Below are 26990 nucleotides of genomic sequence, written 5' to 3'. Positions count from 1 at the left end.
GCAGAGGAAGGGGCTGTGGACCAGGCCGAGGGGTTCGGAAGGCAGAGGCGCCTCTGATGGCTGAGTCGGGGGGCTGGGGGGGGCTGTGGTTGGGAGGTGTGGGGGTGCTGTGTGAGGTCACTGGGCCTGGGCAGAGGGGCCCCGGGGGAGGGGGAGTGGATCTCAGCTTCCTTCGCCCTCGTCCTGATGGAGCTGAAGACAGGAGCCCCCCAGACCCCCGTTCACAGAGCCCCCCAGATGCTGGCGACACTGATTTTAATGGGGGGAGGGGGCCACGGCAGGTCAGAGCCGCCGGGAGGGAATGGGGGGGCGAGTGGAGGGGCCCCCCAGGCTGGGGGGGGTGTCTTCAGACTGACGTTCTCCTCTGTGTCTGCTGATTCCAGTTCCGTGGACGGCACTCGGGGTGGAGGGGAGGAGGGGGGAGGGGAGGGGGGTGCAGGGACAGACAGGGGGGTCCAGGCGTCCGGAGCCAGCGCAGCGAGCGGCCTGTGGGGACAGAGAGGGGGCCGCCGTCCATCCAGTGACCTCTGTGCGGGTCACCCCGACTCCTGGGATGGGACCTCTCCCCCCGGCGCCCCCTGGGCCGCATCATTGCCCCCAGGGGAGGGAAGGGGCCCCCGGGGGAGGGAAGGGCCCGGGGGAGGGAAGGGGGGGAGGGGCCCCGGGGGAGGGGAGGGGGGAGGGAAGGGGGAGGGAGGGGCCCCGGGGGAGGGGAGGGGGGAGGGAAGGGGGAGGGAGGGGCCCCGGGGGAGGGGAGGGGAGGGGAGGGCCCCCGGAGGAGGGGAGGGGCCCCAGTACCTCTACTGGGAGGTCGGCGACTTGGCCGCGTCAAACATCTTCTTCCGGCCCTCCATCCCCGACATGGCCTCCACGTTCTTCCGCCAGTCGCCCACCTCCACCGGCCGCTCCTGTGGGGGCCACCCCATCCGTCAGCCACGCCCGCCACGCCCGCCACGCCGAGCTGCCTCCACCGGGGACTGGGGGGTCACGGGCCCAGAGCCGCCCTCCCATCCCGCTCAGCACCCAGAGGCCACCTCCACCAGGAAGCCTTCCGCCTGCTCCACCTGGCTCCCCGTGACCCTCGGGGGCCACGGCCACGGCCACGGGCCACGGCCACGGCCACGGGCCAGGCTCTCCTCCACGTTTCTTACCGACCCGCTCAGCTCCGGCCACGGGCGGGCGCCGTGACCTCGGCCGGCGTTGGGTGCAGGGCTGAGGCAGAGGCCTGACCCACCCGAACCCTGCGCTCTGTGACCGGCCGCCTCTGCCTCCGAGACAGCGGGCAGCGGCCCCTGGCACCTGACCTCCGCGCCCTCTGCTGTTTCCTTCCTTTTTTTTTTTTTTTTTTTTTTTTAATATGTTTTTGATGATTTTGTGAAGAGAGAGGAAGGGAGAGGGAGGGAGAGAGAGAAAGGTCGACGAGAGAGAAACCTCATCGATCGGCGGCCTCCCGCACGCCCCGCCCGGGGGCCGGGGACCACATCTCTCTCCGGAAACAGCGTAAGACTCCGCCCTGGCCTCCCAGGACCGCGGTCGGCAAACCGCGGCTCTCGAGCCACAGGCGGCTCTCGGGCCCCTGGAGGGCGGCTCTTCCACAAAACACCACGGCCCGGGCCCGTCTGTGTGGAAGACGCGGCGTTAGGAGACGTTTGTGTTTAAAAATTGGGCTCCCCAGCTGAAACCGGTGTGGCTCAGTGGATAGAGCGTCGGCCTGCGGACTGAAGGGTCCCGGGTTCGATTCCCGTCAAGGGCATGTGCCTTGGTTGCGGGCACATCCCCAGTAGGGGGTGTGCAGGAGGCAGCTGGTCGATGTTTCTCTCTCGTCGATGTTTCTTTCTTTTTTTTTTTTTTTAATATATTTTATTGATTTTGTACAGAGAGGAAGGGAGAGAGATAGAGAGTTAGAAACATCGATGAGAGAGAGTCATCGATCAGCTGCCTCATGCACACCCCCTACTGGGGATATGCCCGCAACCAAGGTACATGCCCTTGACCGGAATCGAACCCGGGACCCTTCAGTCCCCAAGCCGACGCTCTATCCATTGAGCCAAACCGGTCTCGGCTCGTCGATGTTTCTGACTCTCTATCCCTCTCCCTTTCTCTCTGTAAAAATTCAATAATATATATATATAATATACATAATATATATAATATTTATAAAATAAAAAGTAAATAGAAATTAAAATGTGGCTCTCCAGAGACATGGCCGCGGCTGTGCTGCTGGTGTCTGGCCCTGTGGACGGGTGAGTTTGCGGGCCGCGGTCCCTGGCGGCTCCGGAGCGCCCCCCGGAGCGCGGGGCCGGCCGGGGGCGGGCGGGCTCACCTTCTCCGTGTCCTCCTTCTTCACGGACTTGAGGTTGGCCCGCAGGTCCATGGACACCTTGTGCTTGGAGCCGAGCAGGGCCCGCAGCATGGCGTCGGCAGAGACCCGCACACGCCTGAGCGGCGGCCGCTTGAACTTGCCGCGGAGGTCCAGCACCTTCAGCCTCAGGTCCTTGATCTGCGGGGGGCGGGGGGTGGGCTCAGAGTCTTCCTCCGTGCGGCGCAGGCAGCAGCCCTGACTTCACCCCCAGATGGGGAAGGGCTGGGAGAGGGGCTGGGGGAGGATCCCAGGCCCCTGGAAGCCGCTCTCAAAGGCAGGGAGTCTGTGTGCGGCGTCAGAGGGCGGCCCCGTGTGCCCTCTATGTCTGTGGTGTCCGCCCGCGCCAGCCTGCGGGCCAGAGCGGGGAGGGGGGCCCAGAGGGTCCCCGGGAGTGGCCACCTCCAGCCCCTGCCCCCCCCCCAGCCCCGAGCCCGGCCCTCCCTCCGCTCACCCCCCCCAGCCCCGAGCCCGGCCCTCCCTCCGCTCACCCCCCCAGCCCCGAGCCCGGCCCTCCCTCCGCTCACCCCCCCAGCCCCGAGCCCGGCCCTCCCTCCGCTCACCCCCCCCAGACCCGAGCCCGGCCCTCCCTCCGCTCACCCCCCCAGCCCCGAGCCCGGCCCTCCCTCCGCTCACCCCCCCCAGCCCCGAGCCCGGCCCTCCCTCCGCTCACCCCCCCAGCCCCGAGCCCGGCCCTCCCTCCGCTCACCCCCCCCAGCCCCGAGCCCGGCCCTCCCTCCGCTCACCCCCCCCAGCCCCGAGCCCGGCCCTCCCTCCGCTCACCCCCCCAGCCCCGAGCCCGGCCCTCCCTCCGCTCACCCCCCCCAGCCCCGAGCCCGGCCCTCCCTCCGCTCACCCCCCCAGCCCCGAGCCCGGCCCTCCCTCCGCTCACCACCCCCAGCCCCGAGCCCGGCCCTCCCTCCGCTCACCCCCCAGCCCCGAGCCCGGCCCTCCCTCCGCTCACCCCCCCCAGACCCGAGCCCGGCCCTCCCTCCGCTCACCCCCCCAGCCCCGAGCCCGGCCCTCCCTCCGCTCACCCCCCCAGCCCCGAGCCCGGCCCTCCCTCCGCTCACCCCCCCCAGACCCGAGCCCGGCCCTCCCTCCGCTCACCCCCCCCAGCCCCGAGCCCGGCCCTCCCTCCGCTCACCCCCCCCAGACCCGAGCCCGGCCCTCCCTCCGCTCACCCCCCCCAGCCCCGAGCCCGGCCCTTTCTCCGCTCACCTCCCTGGTGTTGTGGAGGCATTTGGCCTCGATGTCGTATCTCTCCTCGTCCACCACCTCCGCCTTGGCATGCAGGTCCCGGCACAGGTCCTGGGGGCGGGGGAGGGGGCGGGTGGGAGGGGGCCCCCCCTGCCCCCCAGCCCCGGGCCCCCCCCCCCAGCCCCTTCGCTGGGCCCTGGGCCTCACAGCACCCCCGGGCTCTGACGGTGGATGAGGAGCCGTCAGGCCGGCCCCGGGCCCCCCGTCCCTGGCGTCCCCCGTCCCCCTCCCCGGGTCCCCGCCCCGGCCCCCGGGGCTCACCTGCAGGGCGCTGAGGGACAGGCCGCGCGTCTGCAGTGTGGGGATGCGCTCGGCCAGGTAGCGGGACTTCTCGGCCTCCCGCTCCTCCAGCTCCTGGTCCCAGCACTCCTTGGCCTTGGCCAGCATCAGGCTCTGGCGGGACGGGCCCGGTGAGCGGGGGCCACGGGGGCCACGGGGGACACGGGGGACATGGGGGACATGGGGGGGACACGGGGAGACACGGGGGCCACGGGGGGACATGGGGGACACGGGGGGACACGGGGGGGCACGGGGGACACGGGGGACACGGGGGGACACGGGGGACACGGGGGGACATGGGGGACACGGGGGACACGGGGGCCACGGGGGACACGGGGAGACACGGGGGCCACGGGGGAACACGGGGGGCCACGGGGGGACAAGGGGGGACACGGGGGGGACACGGGGGGACACGGGGGGACACGGGGGACACGGGGGGACACGGGGGACACGGGGGGACACGGGGGGACACGGGCGGGCCGGGCCCTCCAGCTCCCACCAGCATCGGGCCAGAGGGAGGGGTACCCCAGGCCGGCCGGTTCTGGCCTCCGAGGGCCCCGGGGGCTCCGTGTCCTCACGCCCTGGACAGTGTGAGTGGGCGTGTGGGCGGGCGTGTGGGCGGGCGTGTGGGCGGGCAGGCGGGCATGTGGGTGGGCATGTGGGTGGGCGGGCATGTGGGTGGGCAGGCGTGTGGGCGGGCGGGCGCTGGCCGTCCCTCCGCGGGAGGGTGACCTCACACCCAGGCCCCTTCCACTCCCTCCCTGTTTGCCCCCGAAGCTCCAGAGAGAGGGAGGCTTGTATCAAAACGAGCCACGACCCGCCCACCCGGCCTGGCTCCGTGGCTGAGCGTCGACCTAGGAACCAGGAGGTCAGGGTGTGTGTGTGTGTGTGTGTGTGTGTGTGTGTGTGTCCCCGCCCCCCCCGCCCCGGCCCTGGCTCACCTTCAGCATGAGCTTGCGGGAGGCAGTGATCTTGGATTTCCTCTGGGGGGAGGAGGGGAGGGACAGGGGGGGAGGGGAGGGATGGGGGGGAGGGGAGGGAAGGGGTGAGGAGGGGAGGGACGGGGGGAGGAGGGGAGGGACGGGGTGGGAAGGGGAGAGACGAGTGAGGCGGAGGTTGCAGAATCGAGGATCGAGGCCTGGCCAGGGGCCCCTCCTAAGCTCCCCGCGGGGTTTGCCAGAATTCTCAGATCCAGGGAGGGCGGCAGGGAGCCCTCACTTCCTGGAGGCACTGGGGGCCCCGCCCCCTCCCCTGCAGGTCGGGGATGCTGAGACACCCCCACCCCCACCCCAGTCCAGGGTGATTACAGACAAATCAGGATGGTGGCCCGGCCGGCCTGGCTCAGTGTTTGAGCGTCAACCTGTGAGCCAGGAGGTCAGGGTTCGATTCCCGGTCAGGGCCCAGGACCGGGGTGCGGGCTCCATCCCCAGTGGGGGGCGTGCAGGAGGCAGCCGGTCCGTGGTTCTCTCTCATCATGGATGTTTCTCTCTCTCTCCTTCTCCCTTCCTCACCCCCAACCTCACTCACCTCGCTGTGGGCATCCGTCACGGTGCGGACGAGGAGAAGGCGGAGGAGGGAGGAGGAGGAGGAGGAGGAGGGAGAAGGCGGAGGACGGAGGAGGAGGAGGAGGAGGGAGAGCGGGGACAAGTGGTTATTCTCGCGGCCACAGCACCGGGGGGTGGGGGGCAGGTGTGGGCGGGGAGGGGTGGTGACCAGGGGCCGGTGAAGGGACAGACAGATCCCACGGCCCTCTGGTCTCCGGGAGGCTCCTGGGGGGCGGTACCCCGGTTGTGGGGGAGAAGGGGGGAGTCAGGGACGCCGGGATGTGGGGTCCTGCCCTGAGAGGCATTCAGCCAGGGCCTGGCAGACACCCCGACTCCAGAACGGGCCAACCCGGGGGCTGTGGGCTCTGCTCAGACCCAGGAGGTCTGGGGCCACAGGGGACCCCGACACTCAGGGCCGTTCCTGTTTGAGGATCCAGCCTCCGAGGAGCTGCTGGGGGGGTTGGGGGGGACCGGTGGAACCCCACTCTAGGGCTGGTTCTGCCCAGAGGGACCTGCCCCCCCCGCACACACACACACACACACACGCACACACACGCACACACATATACACACACGCGCGCACACACATGCACGCACACGCGCGCACACACATACACACACACCTGCACACACACGCACACACACCCGCACGCGCACACACACATACACACACACCTGCACACACACGCACACACACGCACACACACGCACACACACACCCGCACGCGCACACACACCTGCACACACACGCACACACCTGCACACACACGCACACACACACACACACGCACACACATACCCGCACGCGCACACACACACATACACAGACACCTACACACACGCACACACGCACACCTGCACACACACACCCGCACGCACACACACACCTGCACACACACGCACACACCTGCACACACACGCACACACACCTGCACACACACGCACACACACCCGCACGTGCACACACACCTGCACACACACGCACACACCTGCACACACACGCACACACACACACACACACGCACACACATACCCGCACGCGCACACACACACATACACAGACACCTACACACACGCACACACGCACACCTGCACACACACACCCGCACGCACACACACCCGCACGCACACACAGGGCCGGGGGCGGGGGTACTCACACTTCCGGCATGGCTGCGGGCGGAGGTGGCGGGCAGCACCTGGGGGCAGAGAGCCTGAGTGAGGGCGGTCCCAGCTCCGTCCCCCGCCCATGGGGAGGCGCGGGGGGGGGGGGTGGGGGGGGCAGACGGCGGGAAGGAGAGACCAGGCAGCGTGGGTCCCGCTGGGTCCAGGTGGGACGGCCCGGCGGGCGCGGCTCAGAGGCTGAGCATCGACCGCCTGTGAGTCACAAGGTCCCCGGGGTCCCGTCAGGGCGCGTGCTGGGGCGGAGGGGTCGGCTCGAACCCGGCACGGTGCCTGGGGCGGGGCCACCTCCCCCGAGTCTCCCATGGGACCCCTCTGGCCCCAGCCCTGCCTCTGCTCTGCGGGGGGATGGGGGGTGCAGCCTGGGGGAGCGGGGGGGGGGGCGGTGACCCCGGAGTCACAGCTGTCACCCTGGCCCAGGGGGGGCGCATCGGGCCTGCGTTCCCGGGATGCTTGGCTGACACCAGATGCTGCCACCAGCTGTCTGTTCTCCGGGTTCCCTCTGCCCCGCCTGCCCGCCTCCCCCCGTGTCCCCCCAGAGACGAGAGAGTCCAGAAGGAAACGCCAGCTGGGGCGGGCGCACCCGTCCATGGGCCCAGCATACCCCCCCCCTCCCAATGCCCAGGCCCGGCCCCCGGCCCGGCCCAGCTCCTCCTCCGTCTCCCCACCCCAGGGGGGCGTGTGGCTGCGCTCGGCCGGCCTCCCTCCCGAGCCCCTGTCAGCGCGAGGGGCCCGCCCGCTGACGAACGCCAGGCCTGGGCTGCTGTTCCCAGCAGACGGACCCCTGACAGGCCGGCGATAAGGAGGCCGAGGCAGATAGCGGAGGATGGAAAGGGGCGGGCGGCATTCCTGTGTCCCCCTCCCGGCCCCCTCCCACCCGGCCAGCGACCCGCAGGGAGGGGGGAGGGGGAGGGAGGAGAATGTGGGACTGAAAGTGTGAGTGTGAGTGTGAGTGAGTGTGAGTGTGAGTGTGAGTGAGTGTGCGTGTGCGTGAGTGTGCGTGTGAGTGGGTGTGCGTGTGAGTGTGCGTGAGTGTGAGTGGGTGTGGGTGTGAGTGGGTGTGAGTGTGTGTGAGTGTGTGTGTGAATGAGTGTGAATGTGAGTGTGAGTGTGAGTGTGAGTGAGTGTGCGTGTGCGTGAGTGTGCGTGTGCGTGGGTGTGCGTGTGAGTGTGCGTGAGTGTGAGTGGGTGTGAGTGTGAGTGTGTGAGTGGGTGTGTGTGTGAGTGTGTGTGTGAATGAGTGTGAGTGTGAGTGGGTGTGAGTGTGAGTGTGTGAGTGGGTGTGAGTGTGTGTGAGTGTGTGTGTGAATGAGTGTGAGTGTGAGTGTGAGTGTGTGTGAGTGTGAATGTGAGTGTGAGTGTGTGTGAGTGTGCGTGTGCGTGTGAGTGGGTGTGCAGGGCGAGGACCAGGAACACACATCTCTCGTCAGGTCCCTGATCTTCCTCCCGTTCCCACCCCTGACCTTGGCCCCGGTTCAAGGGCGTCGGGTCCTCCCCGCCTGGTCCTCCCTGCAGGGCCCTGAGCTGGCACTGCACCCCGTGGCCGAGGGGCCAGCCCCCAACTCTGACCGGGGAGCCCCGTCTCAGAATGTGCCCGGCCGGCGTGGCTCAGGGGCTGAGCGTCCACCTAGGAACCAGGAGGTCAGGGTTCGAGTCCCGGTCGGGGCCCAGGCCCGGGTGGCGGGCTCCATCCCCAGTGTGGGGCGTGCGGGAGGCAGCCGGCCCCTGATTCTCTCTCCTCATGGATGTTTCTATCTCTCCCTCCCTCTCTGAGACCGATAAAAATATATATATTTTTAAAAAACTGTCTCCAAACCCTGGCGGGAGGTGCTGCCTGGAGCCCCCGAGGCAGACAGAGCCGCCCCCCGCCCCCAACGGGGACCCCAGAGACGGAGCCCCGAGCCCAGACTCCAGGCTTCAGCCCTCAGTACGGGCACCACCGCCCCCCTCCTCAGGGGCAGGAGCGGTGCCGGGCCTGGCACTCCGCCCTTGCCCGCTCTGCTCCTGCCTCCGACGGGCACGGGGGCCGAAGCCTGACCCCGAGACAGAGACAAGGAGGCCAGGGGCTCGGGGTCCAGGCTCCCAGGCTCCCCGAGTCCCGCTCACCCCCCTCCTTCTCTGTCCACTGCCCACCCAGCTCCCCCCACCTCCCCCTGCAGCCCGCACCCCCCTCCTGCCCCTGCTCCCCAAGGCCCCCCTCCCCAAGGCCCCCCGCCCCCGGGCACTGCTGGGGGCCCCTGAGCAGGCAGAGCCGCTGGCTGCGCCCGGGGTTCGGGGGTTCGCCTGTAGAAAGCCTCCATGGGCAGCAGGGGTGTGGGGGGACCCCGGCTGCTCCCCAACAGCTGCCCCAGGAGGAACCCCTTCTTCCCTCTCCCAGCCTCTGTCCCCCGGCCGCCCCGCGCCCCCCCTTAGGTTCTGGGTCTGGGCTTGGCCTGGATCTGGCCAGAACAGGGCCGACGCTCACCTGGGTCAGCGTCCGTCAGTCTGTCTGTCCCGGAGTCGGAGGCAGACTGAGGGGGCGGCAGGGAGGGAGGCTATGAAGTGGCCGGCCCTCAGCAACTGGCCGGTAAAAATAGAACGGGCCCGGCCCCTCCCCTCCCGCCGCCCCCTCCCCCCAACACCTCCAGGGGGAAACACACACGGACACACACACACACACACACACACACACACGCTGTGCACACACATGCATGCTGCACACAGCAGGCCCTGGGCTTGCAGATGTGTGTGTATGTGTGTGTGTGGGGGGGGGGGGTTGGGGGTTCAGAGGGCACTCACACTCTGTGCACACAGAGGTCCCCCCCCCCAACCCAGGAACCCCAGAACCACCCAGGGAGCCGGAGTCAGAGGAGAGAGAATGGACAGGCCGCGGAGGGGGGAGCAGGGATGGGACCCCGTGGGGGCACAGGGCTGGAGCCAGGACTGTCTTTTCTCTTTTCTTTTTTAAAAAATATATTTTATTGATTTTTCACAAGAGGAAGGGAGAGGGAGAGAGCGTTAGAAACATCGGTGAGAGAGGAACATCCGTCAGCTGCCTCCTGCATGCCCCCCACTGGGGACGTGCCCCCCACCAAGGCGCATGCCCCTGACCGGAATCGAACCCGGGACCCCCAGTCCGTAAGCCCACGCTCTGTCCACCCAGCCACACCAGTTTCGGCATGTCTTTTCCTTTCATGGATGTCAGAGAGGAAGGGAGAGGGGGAGAGAGAGAAGCATCCGTGATGAGAGTGAACCGGGGACAGGCCGCCTCCTGCACGCCCCACCCCGGCCATCGCACCCTGACCCCCTGGTCCGTGGGTCCACGCTGAACCACTGGGCCACCGTGGCCGGTCGGGCGCACCTCCACCTCTCACAGGGAACAGGAAACGTGGGCGTCAGGCCCCGAGCCCACATCTTTTGGGGGCCCCGTGGCGCGGGAGGCGTGCAGGCCGACCCCGGCCAGTGTCCGGGCGGAGCGGGCGTGGCCGGGGCAGCCCAGGGGAGCCTGAGGGTCTGCAGCCCCCGGCGCCTCCTCCAGGGGGGCCTCCGGGAATGGAGGCTCCCCCGCCCAGGGCCTGGCCCCCCTCGGGGAGCCGGTCTCCCCGCCCCCTCCCGCGCCCCTGTGTCCCCGGCCCGCGCCCACAGGTCTGCACCTGTCCGGGGGTATTTTTAGGGTGTCCGGTCCCCAGCCCGCGGTCAGAGGAAGACAATGCCGGCTATGTTAATCCCAGGCTATTATTGTCGGCCGGGCCGGGCCGGGCAGGGCCTAGCAGCGGGCGCTGACCCCCTCAGAGGTAGGGAGAGGCCTGGCAGGCAGCAGGAGGCAGGGGCTCTCGGCGGGGCCCCCTGTTGGGGGGGGCGGAGAGCTCAGGACAGGTGTCCTAAGAAGGGGCACCCCTCTTGCCCCCCGGGGGTGAAGTCCCGTCGGCACTCTGGACCGTCCCCCTGGGGCCAGCGGAGGTGACCTTGTGGTTCTGGGAGGCAGCCAGGGGGGGGGACAGGGGCCAGACGTGACGGGGGGCAGAGGGGGCGGGGGGGGCCGCTGGGCACAGGGATGGAACATGAAGGCACAGCCAGGGAGCAGCTGGGGTCAGAGAAGGGATGGGGGGCGGGGGCAGGGGCTGCCTCCTGCACGTCCCGCCCTGGGGATGGAGCCCGCCACCCGGGCCTGGGCCCCGACCGGGACTCGAACCCTGACCTCCTGGCTCGCAGGTCGATGCTGAACCACTGAGCCACGCCCACCGGGCTCTTTGAGAAGGAACGATGGAGCCAAAACCGGTGTGGCTCAGTGGATAGAGCGTCGGCCTGCGGACGGAAGGGTCCCGGGGTTCGGTTCCGGTCAAGGGCATGGACCTTGGTGGCGGGCACATCCCCAGTGGGGGTGGGGGGGTGTGCAGGAGGCCGCTGATGGATGATTCTCTCTCATCGATTTTCTAGCTCTCTATCCCTCTCCCTTCCTCTCTGTAAAAAAATCAATAAAATATTTTTTTTAAAAAAAAAAAAAGAAAGAAAAGGGAGGATGGAGAGAGCAGGCTGACCGATACAGGACAATAGGGGGTCAAAGCCCCCAAACCACAGGGCGGATGTGTGCGCCCAGCAGGCCCGTCTGCAGGGGGCGTCTCAGGGAGTCCCAGCCTCTGAGGGTCTCGGGGTGATCCCCCCCCCGGCCTCTGCAGGGGCTGCGTGGGGCTGGGGTCCCCTCCAGGGACGTGGGGGGCCACGGGGCAGGAAGGGAGTGTCTGGCCGGGAGAGCTAGGCCCCGTGAGGCCCTGGGTGTGGACAGAGGCTCTCGTCTCCCCCCCAACCCCCCGCACCTGTCCGCCCAGCTGCCAGGAACGTCTGGGGAGCCAGGAGCCCGAATTAGCCAGTGACCAGGCCTTCCGGGGCCCCTCCCACCACCCGCCAGCCCCCGCTGCTCAGCCTGCCTCCATGACAGCCAGCCACAGCCCCCACCTGCTCCGTCACCCCCACTGCAGCCCCACCCTCCCCGGGGCCAGGATTCCTGGGCTGATGGCTGAGCCCGGCCAGGCAGAGCAGAGGGAACGCAGACCCCAAACGCCTGTGGCCCAGAGACACGGGGGCTCCCCACCCACCAGGAGCCCCGGATCCGCGATCTTCCCCAGCCTGTTTCCATTTCTCTCCTCCAGGAACCCAGGTGCAGGTCCGTGCTGAGCAGCTGCTGTGAGCTCAGCTGAGCTGAGGCCCGGCCGGCGTGGCTCCGTGGTTGAGCCTCAACCTAGGGACCAGGAGGTCAGGGTTCGATCCCCGGTCAGGGCGCAGGTCCGGGTTGCGGGCTCGATCCCCAGTGTGGGGCGTGCAGGAGGCAGCTGATGTATGATTCTCTCTCATCATGGATTTCTCCCTCTATCTCTCTCCCCCTCTCCCTTCCTCTCTGAAATCAATAATATATATATATATATATATATATATATATATATATATATATATATATATTAAATGGTAAGCGATGCTCTGCATTGCTGACTCTCTGTACAGCTTAGTTCTAAGTGGTTTGGCTTCATAAACAGGCGGTCCCAGGTATGCCGGTGAATACTGCAGATTTTTTTTTCCAATCGTATGTTGATAGATATGTGATCTGATGTGTATGCTGTTTTGTTGTATTGACAACAAGCTTCAAAACGTCAAATTTGCTGGAGGGGGTTAACATCATAGATAGTTTTACACTTAAATGTCGAATTTTGTGCCAAAAAAAAAGAGCATTTTCAGGAAGTTTTAGTTCATTCCTTTATTTTGGAGAAAAAGTTATACTTCGGGAAGCTTATAGTAAACACGCTCCATCTCAAGATACGTGTGAGCGCTGGTTTAAATGCTTTAAAAGGGATGTTTCAATGCAAAGAGCACCCAGGTCAACCACAAAAGCTTGAAGACCAACCATGACAAGCATTACTGGATGAAGATGCATGTCAAACTCAAAAACAACTTGCAGAGAGATTCAACGTTGCTCAGCAAACAGTTTCCGATCGTTTACAAGCAACGGGAAGGATTTTAAAGGAAGGAAAATGGGTGCCACGGTCAACTGAACGAAAGACACATGGAAAACCAAAAAGTCATCATGAAAATGGTGCTTCAACGGCACCAAAGAAAGTCTTTTTTGCACCGAATTGTGACTGGCGATGAAAGTGGATTTATTCTGAGAATCCCAAACGCACAGAATCACGGGTTGATCCAGGTCAACCATCAACATCGACCGCCAGGCCAGATCGCTTCAGAAAGAAGACACTGCTCTGCGTCTGGCGGGATCGGGAAGGTGTGGCGTATTATGAGCTTCTCAGACCGGGTGAAACCGTTAATACTGATCGCTACCAGCAAATAATCCATTTGAGCCACGTTTTGATCGTAAGATCACCAGAATGGGCCAGCAGACACAGCAAAGTAATGTTGCTTCATGATGACGCACCATCACACACTTCCAGACCAGCTAAAGAGGCGGGAAAAGATCTCGCCTGGGAAGGGTGAGCCCACCCGCCCTGTTCACCAGCCCCTGCTCTTTCCGACGGCCCCTTGCTCGGATCGACGGCACACGCACCTTCTGAGCAGCCCCTCAGCACGTACGAAGGAGTGGGAAATGGGGTCTCAGATTGGTCTGTCTCAAAACAAGAAAAGTTCCATTGGGACGGTACCCACAAATCCCCTGAAAGATGGGGGAAATGCGTAGCTAGCGATGGACGTTACTTTGAACAAAGCATGTTTGATGTTTCTCTTGAATTTGTCGTGTTTTCTTTGATGACAAAATTCGCATTATTAACCGGTAAATGGTCAATCCGAATTACTAACCGGTATCCGCATTTTTAACTGGTACACCTGGTACTAGCACCTTAAGGAGGAGGCCTGGGCGGGGCCGAGAGGCCTGGGCGGGGCCTGAAGGGGGTCTGGGCGGGGCCAGGAGGCCTGGGAGGGGCCTGGAGGGGGTCTGGGCGGGGCCAGGAGGAGGCCTGGGCGGGGCCAGGAGGAGGTCTGGGCAGGGCCAGGAGGGGGCCTGGGCGGGGCCAGGAGGGGGTCTGGGTGGGGCCTGGAGGAGCCTGGGCGGGGCCAGAAGGAGGGTGGGGCGTGGCCAGCAGGAGGCATGGGCGGGGCCAGGATGAGCCATGGGCAGGGCCATGAGGCATGGGCGGGGCCAGGGGAGGGGTGCGCGGGGCCAGGGCTGGGTGAGTGGCAGCTCGCGGGGCCAGCTGGGGAAGGAGAGGCCAGGGGTGGGCAGACAGGCTCAGGGCTGGGGCGGCCTGGCCTTCAGCTGGTGCGTTTCTCACACCCCCGCCTTCAGAGCCACCCCACCCCACCCCACCGCACCCTCTGCCTTCCTCCCACACCCTCTGCGCTGCCCAAACCTGTTGCCTCCCGGAGCCTGGAGCTGTGGGCCCTCGCCCCACCCCGCCCATGGGAGCCCTTCCCCCAATCCCGGGCTGGAGGGGGCGCGGGTGGGCGGCCCCCCTGGCTCCCAGGTCCCCTGGCTGCCCACTGAGCCCTCCTCACTCCCGAGGGCCTGGGGCCGGGTCCGCAGGTCCCTGCAGCCCAGGCTGTGGTCCACAAACCCTGTAATCAGCAGGCGGGGGTTGGGGCTGGACCCGGAGGGCTGGTGGGGGCGGGCAGGGCTGAGGGTGAGAGGGAGCCAGCGCCCAGGGTGGACCCCACCCTAGGAGCACAGCATGTGACCCGCCAGCGAGGCTGGGGCTGGGAACCCGGCTGGTTCTCTCCCCATCCCGCCTCCCCGGGCCCTCCACGGCCCCACCCAGGTCTCCCCCGCCGGCTCCCAGCTTGGCCAAGCCTCCACCCGGCACCCACCCGCCTGGCTGCCCCCTCCCGGCCCACCCCGGGCTCCGCGTCTGCACCCTGAACTTTGCAGGTCTCCACAGAGAGAAGGTCCCTCCCCCTCCATCCCACCCAGCGCCCCGGGCACTGCTGGGAGCCACCTCCTCCAGGGAGGCCTCCAGACTCCGCCTTTGTGTCTCTCCGGCCCCAGGACGTCCTGTCTGCGCCGCCCCCTGGTTCTGGGCCTCTGGGCCCCTCCCCGCAGGGGGAAGCCGGTCTGGGGGAAGGCGATGGGGCCCCTCAGGACTCAGCCCGGTATGGGCCGGGCAGGCCTCTGCTGGCCCCATGGGTGCGTCAGAACCCCCACAGGGCTCGGAAGACATTCACTGGGGGCGGGGGGGGGCACCCCAGGGTATCTGGTTCGGCAGGTCCTGGAGGGAGCCCAGAAAAATGTGCATTTCTAACAAATTTCCCACCACTTAGGCCTGTGCCCTGACCAGGAATCAAACCCGAAACCTTTCCGGTGCACGGGGATGAGCCATCCCGGCAGGTTTTACATTTTAATTTACTCTCTCATGGGGTCACTGTTTTTTTAAAAATATGTTTTATTGATATTTTTACAGAGAGGAAGGGAGAGGGATGGAGAGTCAGAAACATCGATGAGAGAGAAACATCCATCAGCTGCCTCCTGCACACCCCCCGCCACTGGGGATGTGCCCGCAACCAAGGTCCATGCCCTTGACCGGAATCGAACCCGGGACCCTTCAGTCTACAGGCCGACGCTCTATCCACTGAGCCACACCCGTCGGGGCTCCTATGGTCACTGTTGCTAGCTGTGGCCAGCCATCCAAGGTCTGTTCCGTCTGTTCAGTACGTTATTATTGTTACCCTCCTGATTCCCTTATTTTATCTATAAAATAAAGGGAAGAAAAACCAAAAAAAAACAAAAATGATCAAGAGAAAAAAAATTTTTGGCTTTTCATTCCGCCCACGAGGGCCCGTCCCAGGTCCCCGAGTGCGGACTGGCCGCTGCGGCGAGCTCGGGGGTGGCGGCCTCCGGGTGGAATGGAAGGCCCCTCAGACAGGACAAGTTAGGGAAATAATTCGTAAGGAACAGCCGGAAACGCTGGTCACGTGCAGTCCTGCCCCGGCCCCCGGCCCCGGAGCTGGGGTGCAGGTCTGCTCCCCGCCACCAGAGGGAGCACGTGAGGCGCGCACTAACGGGGGCGCTTTGACGGATGGATTTGCCCAAAAGGGACCCCCCAACGGGCTTCACCCCTGAGCTGGGTGTTTTGGTTTTGCTTTATTTATTTTTAAAAATATATATTTTATTGATTTTGTACAGAGAGGAAGGGAGAGGGATAGAGAGCTAGAAACATCGATGAGAGAGAGTCATCGATCAGCTGCCTCTTGCACACCCCCCACTGGGGACATGCCCGCAACCAAGGTCCATGCCCTTGACCGGAGTCGAACCCGGGACCCTTCAGTCCCCAAGCCGACGCTCTAACCATTGAGCCACACCGGTTTTGGCTGTTTGTTTGTTTTTTTAAGGAAGGATAGCCGTTCCCCAGGCAGCGAGGAGGAAAGACACCAGGACCCCGATGGACAGGCGGACAGGGACGCAGTGGCATGGAGAGCGTGGATTTGGGGGGGAAAGGGGGGTAGGGGGGTAAAGGGGGGCCCTGGGGGCATCTTGCTCTCACTAGGGGGTGAAGGGCTACCCTGGGGACAAGCCAGAGGCGATGCAGCCGGGCGCGGACGCGGCCTGGTGACGCCGGGGGCGCCCAGCTCTGGTGCAGCCGAGACGCGAGGGCGGCGCGGGCCGGCCACCAGGGGGCGCTCGCAGCCCGGGGGAACAATGGGGTGATTGATGCAGACACACCAAGAAAGACAGATTGTTCCCAGGAAGCCCGGGCTCCTGCCAAGCGCCCGGGGTGCGTGGAATTTCAAGGAGAAGCTGAGGAGAGCCGGGCTGTGGGCCGGGGCCCTGCACCCCCCTCCCTAGAGCCCGGGGATTGGGGGCCGGGGGGGGGGTAGGAAAAGCCGATGGCCCAAGTGGGTGAGGGGAGACCCCGGACTCCCACTCCTCAGATGGCCTCCCGGATCCCCCAGTCCACTCAGCCCCACCTGCTAACCCCACTGCCCAAGCTGCTGGGAACCCCGGCTCCCTCCTCCTCCTCCTCCTCCTCCTCTTCCTCCTCCTCCTCCTCCGCCTCTTCCTCCTCCTTGGGTGGCCCCGGGTGAGGCCAGAGTTGCTTTGAACCTCGGTTTTCCCATCTATAAAATGGGAGCGCCGCCCCCTCTGTGTCTGCCTCCCAGGGCTGGTGGGGATCAAAGGAGAGAAATCTTCGGTCACTCAGCATCCTGGTCCCTCTGCTCCCAGGAGGCCCCACTGAGCAGGCCCTCCCCTCCCTCTCCCCCTCCAGCCTCCTCCAGGCCCCAGACCCCCCCCCCCCTGCTCCCCAGCCCCGTCTCCCCACGGCCCCCAGGCTCCCCGAGACCTCCCCGCTCCCCGGCCTCCGCCCACCCCGGCATCTGAACTTCCGACACCCCCCCCAAGGCCGGCCGCCCCCGGGCCTGAGGGCGGGGCAGGATCTGAGGCCCAGGCACAAGGGCTCCTTGTCCCACGGGGCAGCCTGGCACCGCCCGTCCTGTGCCAGGAGGCGGCTCCGGGCGCCATTGTCCTTCTCTGTGGTGATGGGGGGGGCCATCGGGGTCCATCGGGACTGGGCGGGGGCCGGGCTCAGCGCCTGGACCGGCTCCCTCCCGTCCCCCACAGGCCGGACACCTTCCAGCTTGTGAGCTGTCCCCGTCCCTGTCCCCCCCAAAAACCCCCGTTCCCACCCTCTGCCTCCATCCTCCCCTCGGTCCCTCGCCGTCCATGCAGTGCCCATCGGCGTGCCCGCCCGCCCCGGGGGTCAGCCACATCCACCATCGCCCGGCGGCCAGTGCTGGTCACCGGGGCAGGACCTAACCCCACCGCAGCTGGGCCCCGGCCTCCTGCCCGCCACGGCCTGCGTGTCCCCGGCGCCCGGCCGGCCACAGACCCAGTTCTCACGTCTGTGTGACCCTGAGCCGATGGCTAACTGTCTCTGGGTTAGCAATGTCTTTATTTTTAATATATTTTATTGATTTTTAAATATATATATATATTTTATTGATTTTTAACAGAGAGGAAGGGAGAGGGATAGAGAGCTAGAAACGTCGATGAGAGAGAAACATCAACCAGCTGCCTCTTGCATACTCCCTAACGGGGATGTGCCCGCAACAAAGGTCCATGCCCTCGACCAGAATCGAACCCAGGACCCTCCAGTTCGCAGACCGATGCTCTATCCACTGAGCCACACCGATTTCGGCAACAATGTCTTTATTTTTTTTTAAAATATATTTTGTTATTGATGTCAGAGAGGCAGGGAGACAGGGAGAGAGAGAGAAACATCTGTGATGAGAGAGGATCCTGGATCGGCTGTGAAAGATGGAACAGAGCGGGCCGGGGACCGGCAGGCCAGGACACAGGCTTTATTGGAGAGAAGAGTATCCCTGCCGGCTGCTCCCAGAGAAAGAAAGAGAGAGCGGGGGGCGGGGGGGGGGAGAGAGAGAGAGAGAGAGAGAGAGCGAGCGGCGGGAGAAAGCGAGGGCCGGGGTTCATGAGAGAGGGGCGGGGCTTAGGGCACTCGGCACATGCTGATTGGTGCTTTCCGGTAAGGCCTGTGATGAGGGACCTGGGGGCTTCGGAATCGGGGGGCTTGGGGTATCTGGCCGGTGCTGATGGGTGGTTCTGTGCTCAGGAATGTCCGGCTGCAGGTGGGGTGTACGTCTGTCCATCAGCTGGAGGAAGGGAGGACCTATCAGGCTGCCCCCTGCACGCCTGTTACTGGGGATGGAGCCCACAGCCCAGGCCTGTGGCTCTGACCGGGAATCGAACCCCGACCTCCTGGCTCCTCGGTCGACGCTCCGCCCCGGAGCCACGCCGGCCGGGCCTGATTCTTTACCCACCAAGTGAGGAGGGAGGTCTCCCCTCCGGGCGGTGGGGGAGAGAACTAAGATGGTCGCTAAGAAGCCTGTGACACCCGCCCCCAGGCCGTTGCTACTCCTTGGGGTCAGGGATGGCCTCCCTGCGTCCCCCCCCCCCCGCTGGAGAGGGGGCCCCCTCCCAGCTGGTCCGCACCCCCTCCGCCTGGGACCACTCCCCAGGGGCACCCCGTGTCAGAGGGAGGGGGGCGGGGGGAGGGCTGGGCACAGCTGGTCGTGTCAGCTTCCTCCTGGTCGCTTACACAGAATTCACTCTCCGCCGAAGAGGGACGAGGAACGAGGTCCCCGACCCCGAGCCACAGGCACCCTAAGAACTAGCTAGCCGCCCCCTGGGCCGGCGTGGGGTCCCCGTGGGTCCGTGGTGCAGGCCGGAGCCGGGCGCAGCTCGGCCCTGAGCAAGCTGGAGAGGACCCGGCTGGAGGCCTGTGTGCCCCCGCTGACCCCCTTCCCGCCACCGCCCTCCCGGCCACGGAGGGGGGCCACGGAGGGGGGCCATGGAGGGGGTGCCACGGAGGGGGCCACGGAGCCTGTGGGCGGACACAAGACCCTCCACACACACACCCCGGGCCCTGCCGGCGGCACCGGCCACGTGGGCAGCACCGGCCAGGGAAGGGAGGGGAGGGCCAGCTGGAGAGGGTTAAGGGCACAGGTGGTGCCTGGGACCCAGCTGCTTCCCCTGGCGGGCGGACGGGCGTGGGGGTGAGGGCGCACCGCCGCCCCCACTCCGGGGCGGGGGCGGGGCAGCTGGAGTCTGAGCGACGGGGAGAAAAGGCCGCCAGATGCCCCTGTCACACAGCCAGCGCCTCCCACACAGGCGCCACCGGGAGGCAGGACAGAGGGGCCGGGGCCGGGGGGGCGGGACAGAGGGGCCGGGGGCTGGGGGCTGGGGGCCAGGGCTGGGGGCTGGGACAGAGGGGCCGGGGCCGGGGGGGGCGGGACAGAGGGGCCGGGGGCTGGGGGCTGGGGGCCAGGGCTGGGGGCTGGGACAGAGGGGCTGGAGCCGGGGGCTGGGACCAAGGGGCCAGGGGCTGGGGGCCGGGACAGAGGGGCCGGGGGCCGGGGGGCCAGGGGGCCGGGGGCCGTGGCCCGGGAGCTGGGACAGAGGGCTGGGGGCTGCGGCCAGCAGGGACGGCATGAGGCCGAGCTGGCCCTGTCCGTCCGGGGCCTCTGCCCATGTGGGGACGTGGGTCTGGGGGTGCAGACGGAGTTTCCAGGTGAGAATGTGATGCTGGGGTGCCAGGCCTCGGTGTCTCCCCTCCGGGCACCCCTGCAGGGAGGGGTTCACGGGGCCCTCGCCCCTAATCATGAGAGAGCAGCGGCTGCTGCCTCCTGCACGCCCCACGCGGGGGATGGAGCCCGCGACCCGGCGTGGGCCCCAGCCGGGCATCGAACCGTGGCCTCCTGGCTCCTCAGCTGACGCTCAGCCACGGAGCCACGCCGGGGACGGAGCCACGGAGCCACGGGGGGGACGGAGCCACGGAGCCACACCGGGGGGCCTCTCTCTCTTCTAACCGGGAGGTTCGGGGCCCAGAGGCCCCCGGCGGGAGTGAGGCCAGCGTGGGCCTCGGCGTCTGAGTCCGGGGGCAGCCCCTTCCCGCCTCTGAGCATCCTGAGGGGCAGACACTCCGCTCGGGGCTCCTCTCCCCCCCCCCCCCCCCCCCATTAGGGACCGGCCTGCCAAGCTGCTGCCTCCCTGCTAATTGCAGGTTATCGCTGTAACAACAAACACGCACGGTCCCTATCTCCTTTCTTATCTCCCTGCAGACATTTCCTCAATTAACCCCACAACAACTGCGGGAAGGAGGCGGCTGCTAGCACCCCGGTTCCCCGGTTCCGTTTCCCGGGGTGGCCTCCCCTCCGTGGGGGGCCCCTCCCCGGCCCCCGGCGGCCCCCCCGCCCCCCGCAGCCTCCGGAAAGACGTCCTGGTGGGCGGAGGTGCGCAGACTCGGGCAGGGAGCCCCGAGGGGGCCAAGCCAGGGTCCCTGCGACCCCACAGGGGCTGGGGGGCTGGGCACCCCACTTCTGGGGAGGGGAGGTTTCGGGGTTCCTCACCACAGCGCCCGGTAGGCTTGTCTACCTTCTGCTGCTTGAGCCTCAGAGCCCCTTGGAGGCCTCAGCCCCGGCCCCCGGCCCCCGGCCCCAGGAGCGGCCCCCCCCCCCCCAGCCTGGGCCTCTGCGTCTCCCGGCTGCTGGGCCAGGACTTGCCCGTCTCCTGGCCCCATGGTGACTCACCCAGCCGGAGGGTGGCAGGAGGGAGGCAGGGCGGCCAGGCTGAGGGGGGCAGGGGGCGGGGGCCCCCAGACAGTGGCCACAGCCTCTCCCGCCGCCGTCCAGCTGAGCAAAGCTTTCCATCCCGTGCGTGTCTGCTGGCCCGGCCCGGCCCGGCCCGCTGGGCCCTCGGGGAGGCCCTGACCCTGCTCTGGGGTCCCGCCGGGCGTTCCCGGGGTCGGGGCGCCCTCTCCGGAATCGGGGGACCCCCGGGCCCGGAAGCAGGCCCAGCCCTTCCCGGCAGAGATAGTCTCTGCCCAGGGGGTCCCGTCTCTGAAAAGACACACTCCTGCCCGGCCAGCGTGGCTCCGTGGCTGAGCATCAACCGACGAGCCAGGAGGTGAGGGTTCGAGTCCCAGTCCAGACACAGGCCCGGGGTGCGGGCTCCATCCCCAGGGTGGGGCGTGCGCGAGGCAGCGGATCCATGATTCTTTCTTCATGGACGTCTCTCTCTCTCCCTCTCCCTTCCTCTCCGAATAAAAACATATGAAAAACAAAGAACAGGCCCGGGCCGGCTTGGCTCGGTGGATAGAGCCTCGGCCTGCGGACTGACGGGTCCCGGGACTAAAGGGTCCCGGGTTCGATGCCAGCCCAGGGCAGGGACCTTGGTTGCGGGCCCATCCCCAGGTGGGCAGCTGACCGGTGTATCTCTCTCATCGAAGTTTCTGGCTCTCTCTCCCTCTCCCTTCCTCTCTGTACAAGATCAATAAAATATATATATATATTTTTAAATATATTTTATTGATTTTGTACAGAGAGGAAGGGAGAGAGATAGAGAGCCAGAAACATCGATGAGAGTCATCATCAGCTGCCTCTTGCACACCCCCTACTGGGGATGTGCCCGCAACCAAGGTACATGCCCCCGACCGGAATCGAACCCGGGACCCTTCAGTCCCCAAGCCGACGCTCTATCCACTGAGCCAAACCGGTCCCGGCTATATATATATATTTTTAATAATAAAAATAAACAATAAGGAGCAGGCTGTGTGTCAGGAAAGTGGGGCGAGGACGGGGGCAGAGAATTCAACTCGGCAGACGGCGTGGGCACTGCCCGGGCAGGGCATCTTCATTCGGGGACTGGCACGAAATGGTCAGGGCCAGACCCCACCCCACCCACCCCACCCCACGCCCTCCAGGCCTAGCACCGCGGGGCGGGGTCGAAGGTCAGGAGGCGGCGGGGGGGGGGGGGTGTGTGTGTGTGCAAAGAGGGGCCTGGAGGGGTGGGGGGGTCCCAGAGGGAACTAAGCAGCAGGAGACCCCCCGCCAAGGTCAGTCCAGAGGTGGTCACCCCGTCCGGGTGGCCAGGCTGGCCTCTGTGTCCTGAGGCTCGGCGCCTGTGAGGCTCTGCCCTCCTCCTCCTCCTCCTCCTCCTCCTCCTCCGGGTGGCACCCAGCGGGGCGGGCGGCAGTCTGCAGGGCGGGAAGGAGCTCCGGTGCCAGGTCTGCCCGGTGGTCCTCGCGCCAGGCCTGTGGCGGGCGGGCGGGTGGGCTCCGTGCTGGTGATGCGCTGGGCCCCGCAGTGTCCAGGGTCTGAACCTTCATCCTCAGCCCCGCGCGGCCTCTGTCCTCCTCCCGGGCCGGCCGCCTGGCCCCTCAGCGGCAAGGCCTCCTGCGGCCGACTTGGACGCGTGTCCCTCGTCCTGAAGGGGCCCGGATGCTGGAAAGAGAGAGAGAGAGAGAGAGAGAGAGAGAGAACGAGAGTCCACACCAGCGCTCCAGCCTCTTCCGCAGGCGGACAGACAGACCGCCCGCCGTGACGGACGGTGGGGAGCCCCCGGCTCCAGTCCGTCATGAGGACCAGTCCTTGGGGAGGAGGGAGGGGAGGAGAGAAAGAGCGCCCCCACTCCCAGCCAGCAGGCGTTTACAGGAGGGAGGGGAGCGGCAGAGGTCAGAGCGGGTGCTCAGGGGGCAGGTGTTTACGGAGGGAGGGGGGCGGCAGAGGTCAGAGCGGGTGCTCAGGGGGCAGGTGTTTACGGAGGGAGGGGGGCGGCAGAGGTCAGAGCGGGTGCTCAGGGGGCAGGTGTTTACGGAGGGAGGGGAGCGGCAGAGGTCAGAGCGGGTGCTCAGGGGGCAGGTGTTTACAGAGGGAGGGGAGCGGCAGAGGTCAGAGCGGGGTGCTCAGGGGGCTCCCTCGTTAAGGTGGGGAGGCTGCAGGGCAGGGAGGGGAGGAGGAGAGGGGGGTGAGGGGGACCTGACCACCGGAATGCTACGGGCCGGCCGGTGTGGCTCAGGGGGTGGACAAGTGTCCGCCTTCGCGCCAGGGGGTCAGGGCACACGCCCGGGTCGGTCGCCAATGTGGGGTGTGCAGGAGGCAGCTGACCCATGATTCTCTCTCATCACGGATGTTTCTCTCTCTCTCTCTCTCCCCCCCCCCTCTGAAATCAATAAAAACATATTTATAAAAAACAAAACAAAACAAAGCCGAAACCGGTTTGGCTCAGTGGATAGGATAAAGCGTCGGCCTGCGGACTGAAAGGTCCCGGGTACGATTCCGGTCAAGGGCATGAACCTTGGTTGCGGGCACATCCCCAGTAGGAGGTGTGCAAGAGACAGCTGGTTGATGATTCTCTCATCGATGTTTCTAACTCTCTATCCCTCTCTCTTCCTCTCTGTAAAAAATCAATTAAAAAATATATTAAAAAACAAAACAAAACACAACAACACAAAATCCCGGAAGGGTGCCGATCGGTCGCCAGCCGCCCCGGTTCCCAGGGGCGGGAGTGGAACTGGGGGAGAGGGCACCGGGCTGGGGGCCAGGCCGCCGCCCAGGGTCTATTCCTGTCCCTCCCCGGGGCCCTCCGGACACAAACCCGCCCCCGCCCTCTGCCCTCGTGCCCATGAGGATGGAGAAATAAATCTCCACAGACACACCATGGCCTCCTCCTGCCCCCACCACCCTCCACCCCCCCGGCCCAGCTTCCCTGTGCCCGCCGGGCACTGGCTGGCACTCAGGGCATCGATGGACTGCCCTGCCCACCGCCCACTCCCCGGGACCCCCAGCAGCTCAGCCCTAGGCCCCCACGGTCCACAAAAGGTGGTGGACGCCGGCCAGCATGGCTCCGCGGTGGAGCGTCGACCTAGGAGCCAGGAGGTCATGGTTCGGTTCCCGGTCAAGGGCACAGGCCCGGGGGGTGGACTCCATCCCCAGTGGGGGGCGTGCAGGAGGCGGCCGGTCGGTGGTTCTCTCTCGTCATGGATGTTTCTCTCTCTCTCTCTCCCTCCCTCTGCCTTCCTCTCTGAAATCTATAGAGATATGTTTAAAAATACACAACGGGTGGTGTAACCCGGCAGCCTAGCCCCTCGCCCCCGCTGAGACCCGCGCCTGGCAAATGGGGCTCCTCGGTCTGTCCACAGCCCCGTTGACCCCGCTCCCATCGGGGACCCTGTCTGCCTTGATTCCCTGCTTCTCAGAGGAGCCTGCATCCCGGCCGGAGGGGGCAAGCGTCAGGCCATCCCACAGGATTCCCAGAAAGCCCGGGGCCCAGGCCGGCCGGCCGGCTGCTCTCCATGGAGTCATGGCAGCCGCCACCTGTGCTGAGGCCTGTCCCCCCCCCCCCCCCCCCGCCAGGTCCCCATGGGAGAGGGGGGACAGGGGGGGGAGGGCAGGCCTCCCAGGCACACACCGCTGAGCTCCCCATCTCTCCTCACCCTAGGATGGTGCAGCTTTTTAAACTTTCTTTCCCGGAGAGAATGGGAGAGGGAGATGGAGAGGGAGAGAAACATCGATGAGAGAGAATCATGGATATCGGCCGCAGATCCAGCCTGCAACCCGGGCCTGTGCCCTGACCGGGAATCCATCCGTGACCTCCGGGTTCACAGGCCGATGCTCAACCCCTGAGCCACACCAGCCGGCGGATAGTCCAGCTTTTAAGGGGAATGCTGGCGGGAGTGTGCCCCCCTGCCCCCAATTCTGTCTCAAGGAAAGGGGTGCAGGGAGGTTCGGGGGAGAAAGGGCGCCCAGTCCCCCCCAGAGGCCTTACCCCATGTGCCCCCCGGTCCTCGGCGGCGGCTCAGGACACCAGGGCCCCCGCGCCCGGGCCCTGGCGCGCGCGCACCGTCTCCAGCGCCTGGCGGTTCTTGAACTTGACCAGGCCCAGCGAGATCTGCGCGCTCCAGCCCGCGTCCTCGGGCGGCCCGCGGAAGTCGATCTCGCCGCCGGCCTCGGTGACCAGCGTGAAGTAGACGTGGCGGCCGGTGCGCTGCACGCACTCCACGGCGCGGATGCGCGCGAAGCCCAGCTCCTTGGGGCGGCCGCCCGCGCCGCGCGCCGCGAACAGCTGCAGGCCCCGCTCGGTGAGCACGCAGCGCTTCCGCTTCCAGCGCTGCAGCAGCCCGCCGCTGCGCTTCTCCAGCACGCCCTCCTTCAGCACGGCCGGCGCCGCCAGCGCCATGCCGGGGAGGGGAGCCCGGGGGCCCGGAGGGCAGGACAGGGGCCGGGAGCCCCGGGAGGGGAGCCCGGGGGGCCCGGAGGGCAGGACAGGGGCCGGGAGCCCGGGGAGGGGAGCCCCGGGAGGGGAGCCCGGGGGGCCCGGAGGGCAGGGGCCGGGAGCTGGGGACCCCGGGAGACGGGGTGTCCGGGGAGCCGGGAGCCCGGGGAGGGGAGCCCGGGGAGGGGAGCACGGGGGACGGGGTGTCCGGGGAGCCGGGAGCCGGGAGCCGGGAGCGCCGCTGGGAACCGGGATCGCCGGCGGCCCCGCGCGCTCACCCTGCGCGCCCCCTGCGCCCTCTGCGCCCCGGACCGCTGGTGCGCGCTGGCCTCCCCGGTGCCCGCTGCGGCCTCGGCCGCCCCCGCTGCGCTCGCTGGCTCCTCCCGGCCCCTCTGCGCCCAGAGCCGCCGCGGACCTGCCCTCACACGTCCCGCCGCCGCCTCCCGCGCCGCATTCCTGCCCGCGGCCCCTCCCCTGCGCGGCCGGGCCGGGCCTGGGGGGCCGGGCCTGGGGCGGGGCCGCGGGGCCTCGGGGGGCGGGGGCGGGGACAGGGGCGGTGGGGGGGGGCCGCTTACACAACAGACCGGCCTCTGGCCTCCCCGGGCCGCTTCTTGGAACCGCCGCTGCTCCGTGGGGAGAGGGGAGAGGGAGAGAGGAGAGGGAGAGGGGAGAGGGAGAGGGGAGAGGGGGGTTTGGGGGGGCACCTGCTCACCAGGGACAGGCTTGCTGGGAGCCTGCGGGGAGAAGCCAGTGCGAACAGAGGAGAGGGACCGGGGTCACGCAGTCCCCCTGGGACGGAGGGGGGTGGGGATCCAGAAGGGAGCCAGGGTGACCCTGGGGAGGGGGCCTGGCGGGGAGGAGAGAGACCGGGGTCACGCAGTCCCCCTGGGACGGAGGGGGGTGGGGAGCCAGGAGGGACGTCAGGGTGACCCCGGGTCTCACTGCCTGGAGTCCTCTCCATCCCACAGGCCGGGAGGCCGGCTGGGCCCAGGCCTGAGGCTCCCCTCCCAGAGAAAGGCCTTGTCCCTGGACTGAGTTTGGGGGAGATTTGGGGGGGGGGGGGCGGTTCCCTCTCTTTGCTGCCTAAAAAGTTTCCTGTGACCCGGCCACCCGGCTGGTGTGGCTCAGGGGTTGAGGTCGACCGAGGAACCAGGAGGTCAGGGTTCGGTTCCCAGGCGGGGCACATGCCCAGCGTGGGGGGCGTGCAGGAGGCAGCCGGTCCATGATGGACTCTCTCATCATGGACGGTTCTCTCTCTCCCTCCCTCCCCCTTCCTCTCTGACATCAATAACATTTATATATATATTGCCGAAACCGGTTTGGCTCAGTGGTAGAGCGTCAGTCTGCGGACTGAAAGGTCCCGGGTTGGATTCCGGTCAAGGGCATGTACATTGGCTGCGGGCACATCCCCGGTAGGGGGTGTGCAAGAGGCAGCTGGTCGATGTTTCTCTCATCGATGTTTCTAGCTCTCTATCCCTCTCTCTTCCTCTCTGTAAAAAAAAAAATCAATAAAATATATTTTATTTATTTTTTATTTTATTTTTTTTTAAATATATTTTATTGACTTTTCACAGAGAGGAAGAGAGAGGGATAGAGAGTTAGAAACGTCGATGAGAGAGAATCATCGACCAGCTGCCTCTTGCACACCCCCACGGGGGATGTGCCCGCAACCAAGGTACATGCCCTTGACCGGAATCGAACCCGGGACCTTTCAGTCCGCAGGCCGACGCTCTATCCACTGAGCCAAACTGGTGCCGGCAATAAAATATATTTAAAAAAATTTATATGTATACATCTACACGAATAAAAGAGAAAGATGCAAATCGACCACGCCTTCGTGACGCCCACCAGCCAATCAGGAGTGCGTATGCAAATGAACCCAACAAAGATGGCTGCC

General features: G+C 66.3%; 3 protein-coding genes across 5 annotated transcripts in view; all 3 read right to left on the bottom strand.

Annotated features, from left to right (window-relative positions):
* The window catches only part of CSRP1 (cysteine and glycine rich protein 1), a 63288-nt gene that overhangs the window by 15598 nt on the left and 20700 nt on the right, over nucleotides 1–26990 (bottom strand). The gene's annotated exons all lie outside the window — the stretch shown is intronic.
* TNNI1 (troponin I1, slow skeletal type) lies at nucleotides 246–9181 on the bottom strand. 2 transcript variants are annotated; one of them, XM_084868599.1, is made up of 8 exons: nucleotides 9086–9181; nucleotides 6596–6638; nucleotides 4840–4881; nucleotides 3881–4012; nucleotides 3581–3670; nucleotides 2324–2500; nucleotides 799–908; nucleotides 246–486 (listed from the first exon to the last, which is right to left on the bottom strand). In XM_084868599.1, the coding sequence occupies exons 3-7, from the start codon at nucleotides 4846–4848 to the stop codon at nucleotides 801–803; spliced, it is 516 nt and encodes a 171-aa protein (XP_084724725.1). In that variant the 5' UTR covers nucleotides 4849–4881; nucleotides 6596–6638; nucleotides 9086–9181; the 3' UTR covers nucleotides 246–486; nucleotides 799–800. The 2 variants fall into 2 exon arrangements, with proteins under 2 accessions (XP_084724725.1, XP_084724726.1); XM_084868600.1 differs by lacking the exon at nucleotides 4840–4881 and having other exon boundaries at nucleotides 282–486.
* Nucleotides 21604–25619, bottom strand: PHLDA3 (pleckstrin homology like domain family A member 3). 2 transcript variants are annotated; one of them, XM_084868601.1, is made up of 2 exons: nucleotides 24647–25614; nucleotides 21604–22323 (listed from the first exon to the last, which is right to left on the bottom strand). In XM_084868601.1, exon 1 carries the CDS (start codon nucleotides 25055–25057, stop codon nucleotides 24677–24679), a length of 381 nt encoding a protein of 126 aa, XP_084724727.1. In that variant the 5' UTR covers nucleotides 25058–25614; the 3' UTR covers nucleotides 21604–22323; nucleotides 24647–24676. The 2 variants fall into 2 exon arrangements, with proteins under 2 accessions (XP_084724727.1, XP_084724728.1); XM_084868602.1 differs by lacking the exon at nucleotides 21604–22323 and adding an exon at nucleotides 22339–23743 and having other exon boundaries at nucleotides 24647–25619.

Source organism: Pipistrellus hanaki, assembly GCF_964339955.1.
Source record: "Pipistrellus hanaki genome assembly, chromosome: 20".
In the NCBI taxonomy this organism is placed as follows: Eukaryota; Metazoa; Chordata; class Mammalia; order Chiroptera; family Vespertilionidae; genus Pipistrellus; species Pipistrellus hanaki.
Note: the sequence above shows the minus strand (reverse complement) of the source record. Positions and strands in the feature narration are given on the sequence as shown.

Excerpts from the sequence above, each read along its gene's own strand:
- TNNI1 (XM_084868599.1), bottom strand. Across the intron at positions 3,671-3,880 it reads TGTCCCTCAGCGCCCTGCAG|GACCTGTGCCGGGACCTGCA; the intron begins GTGAGCCCCGGG and ends CCCCGCCCCCAG. Across the intron at positions 909-2,323 it reads AGAAGGAGGACACGGAGAAG|GAGCGGCCGGTGGAGGTGGG; the intron begins GTGAGCCCGCCC and ends TGGCCCCCACAG.
- PHLDA3 (XM_084868602.1), bottom strand. The coding sequence starts at position 25,057 with ATGGCGCTGGCGGCGCCGGCCGTGCTGAAGGAGGGCGTGCTGGAGAAG.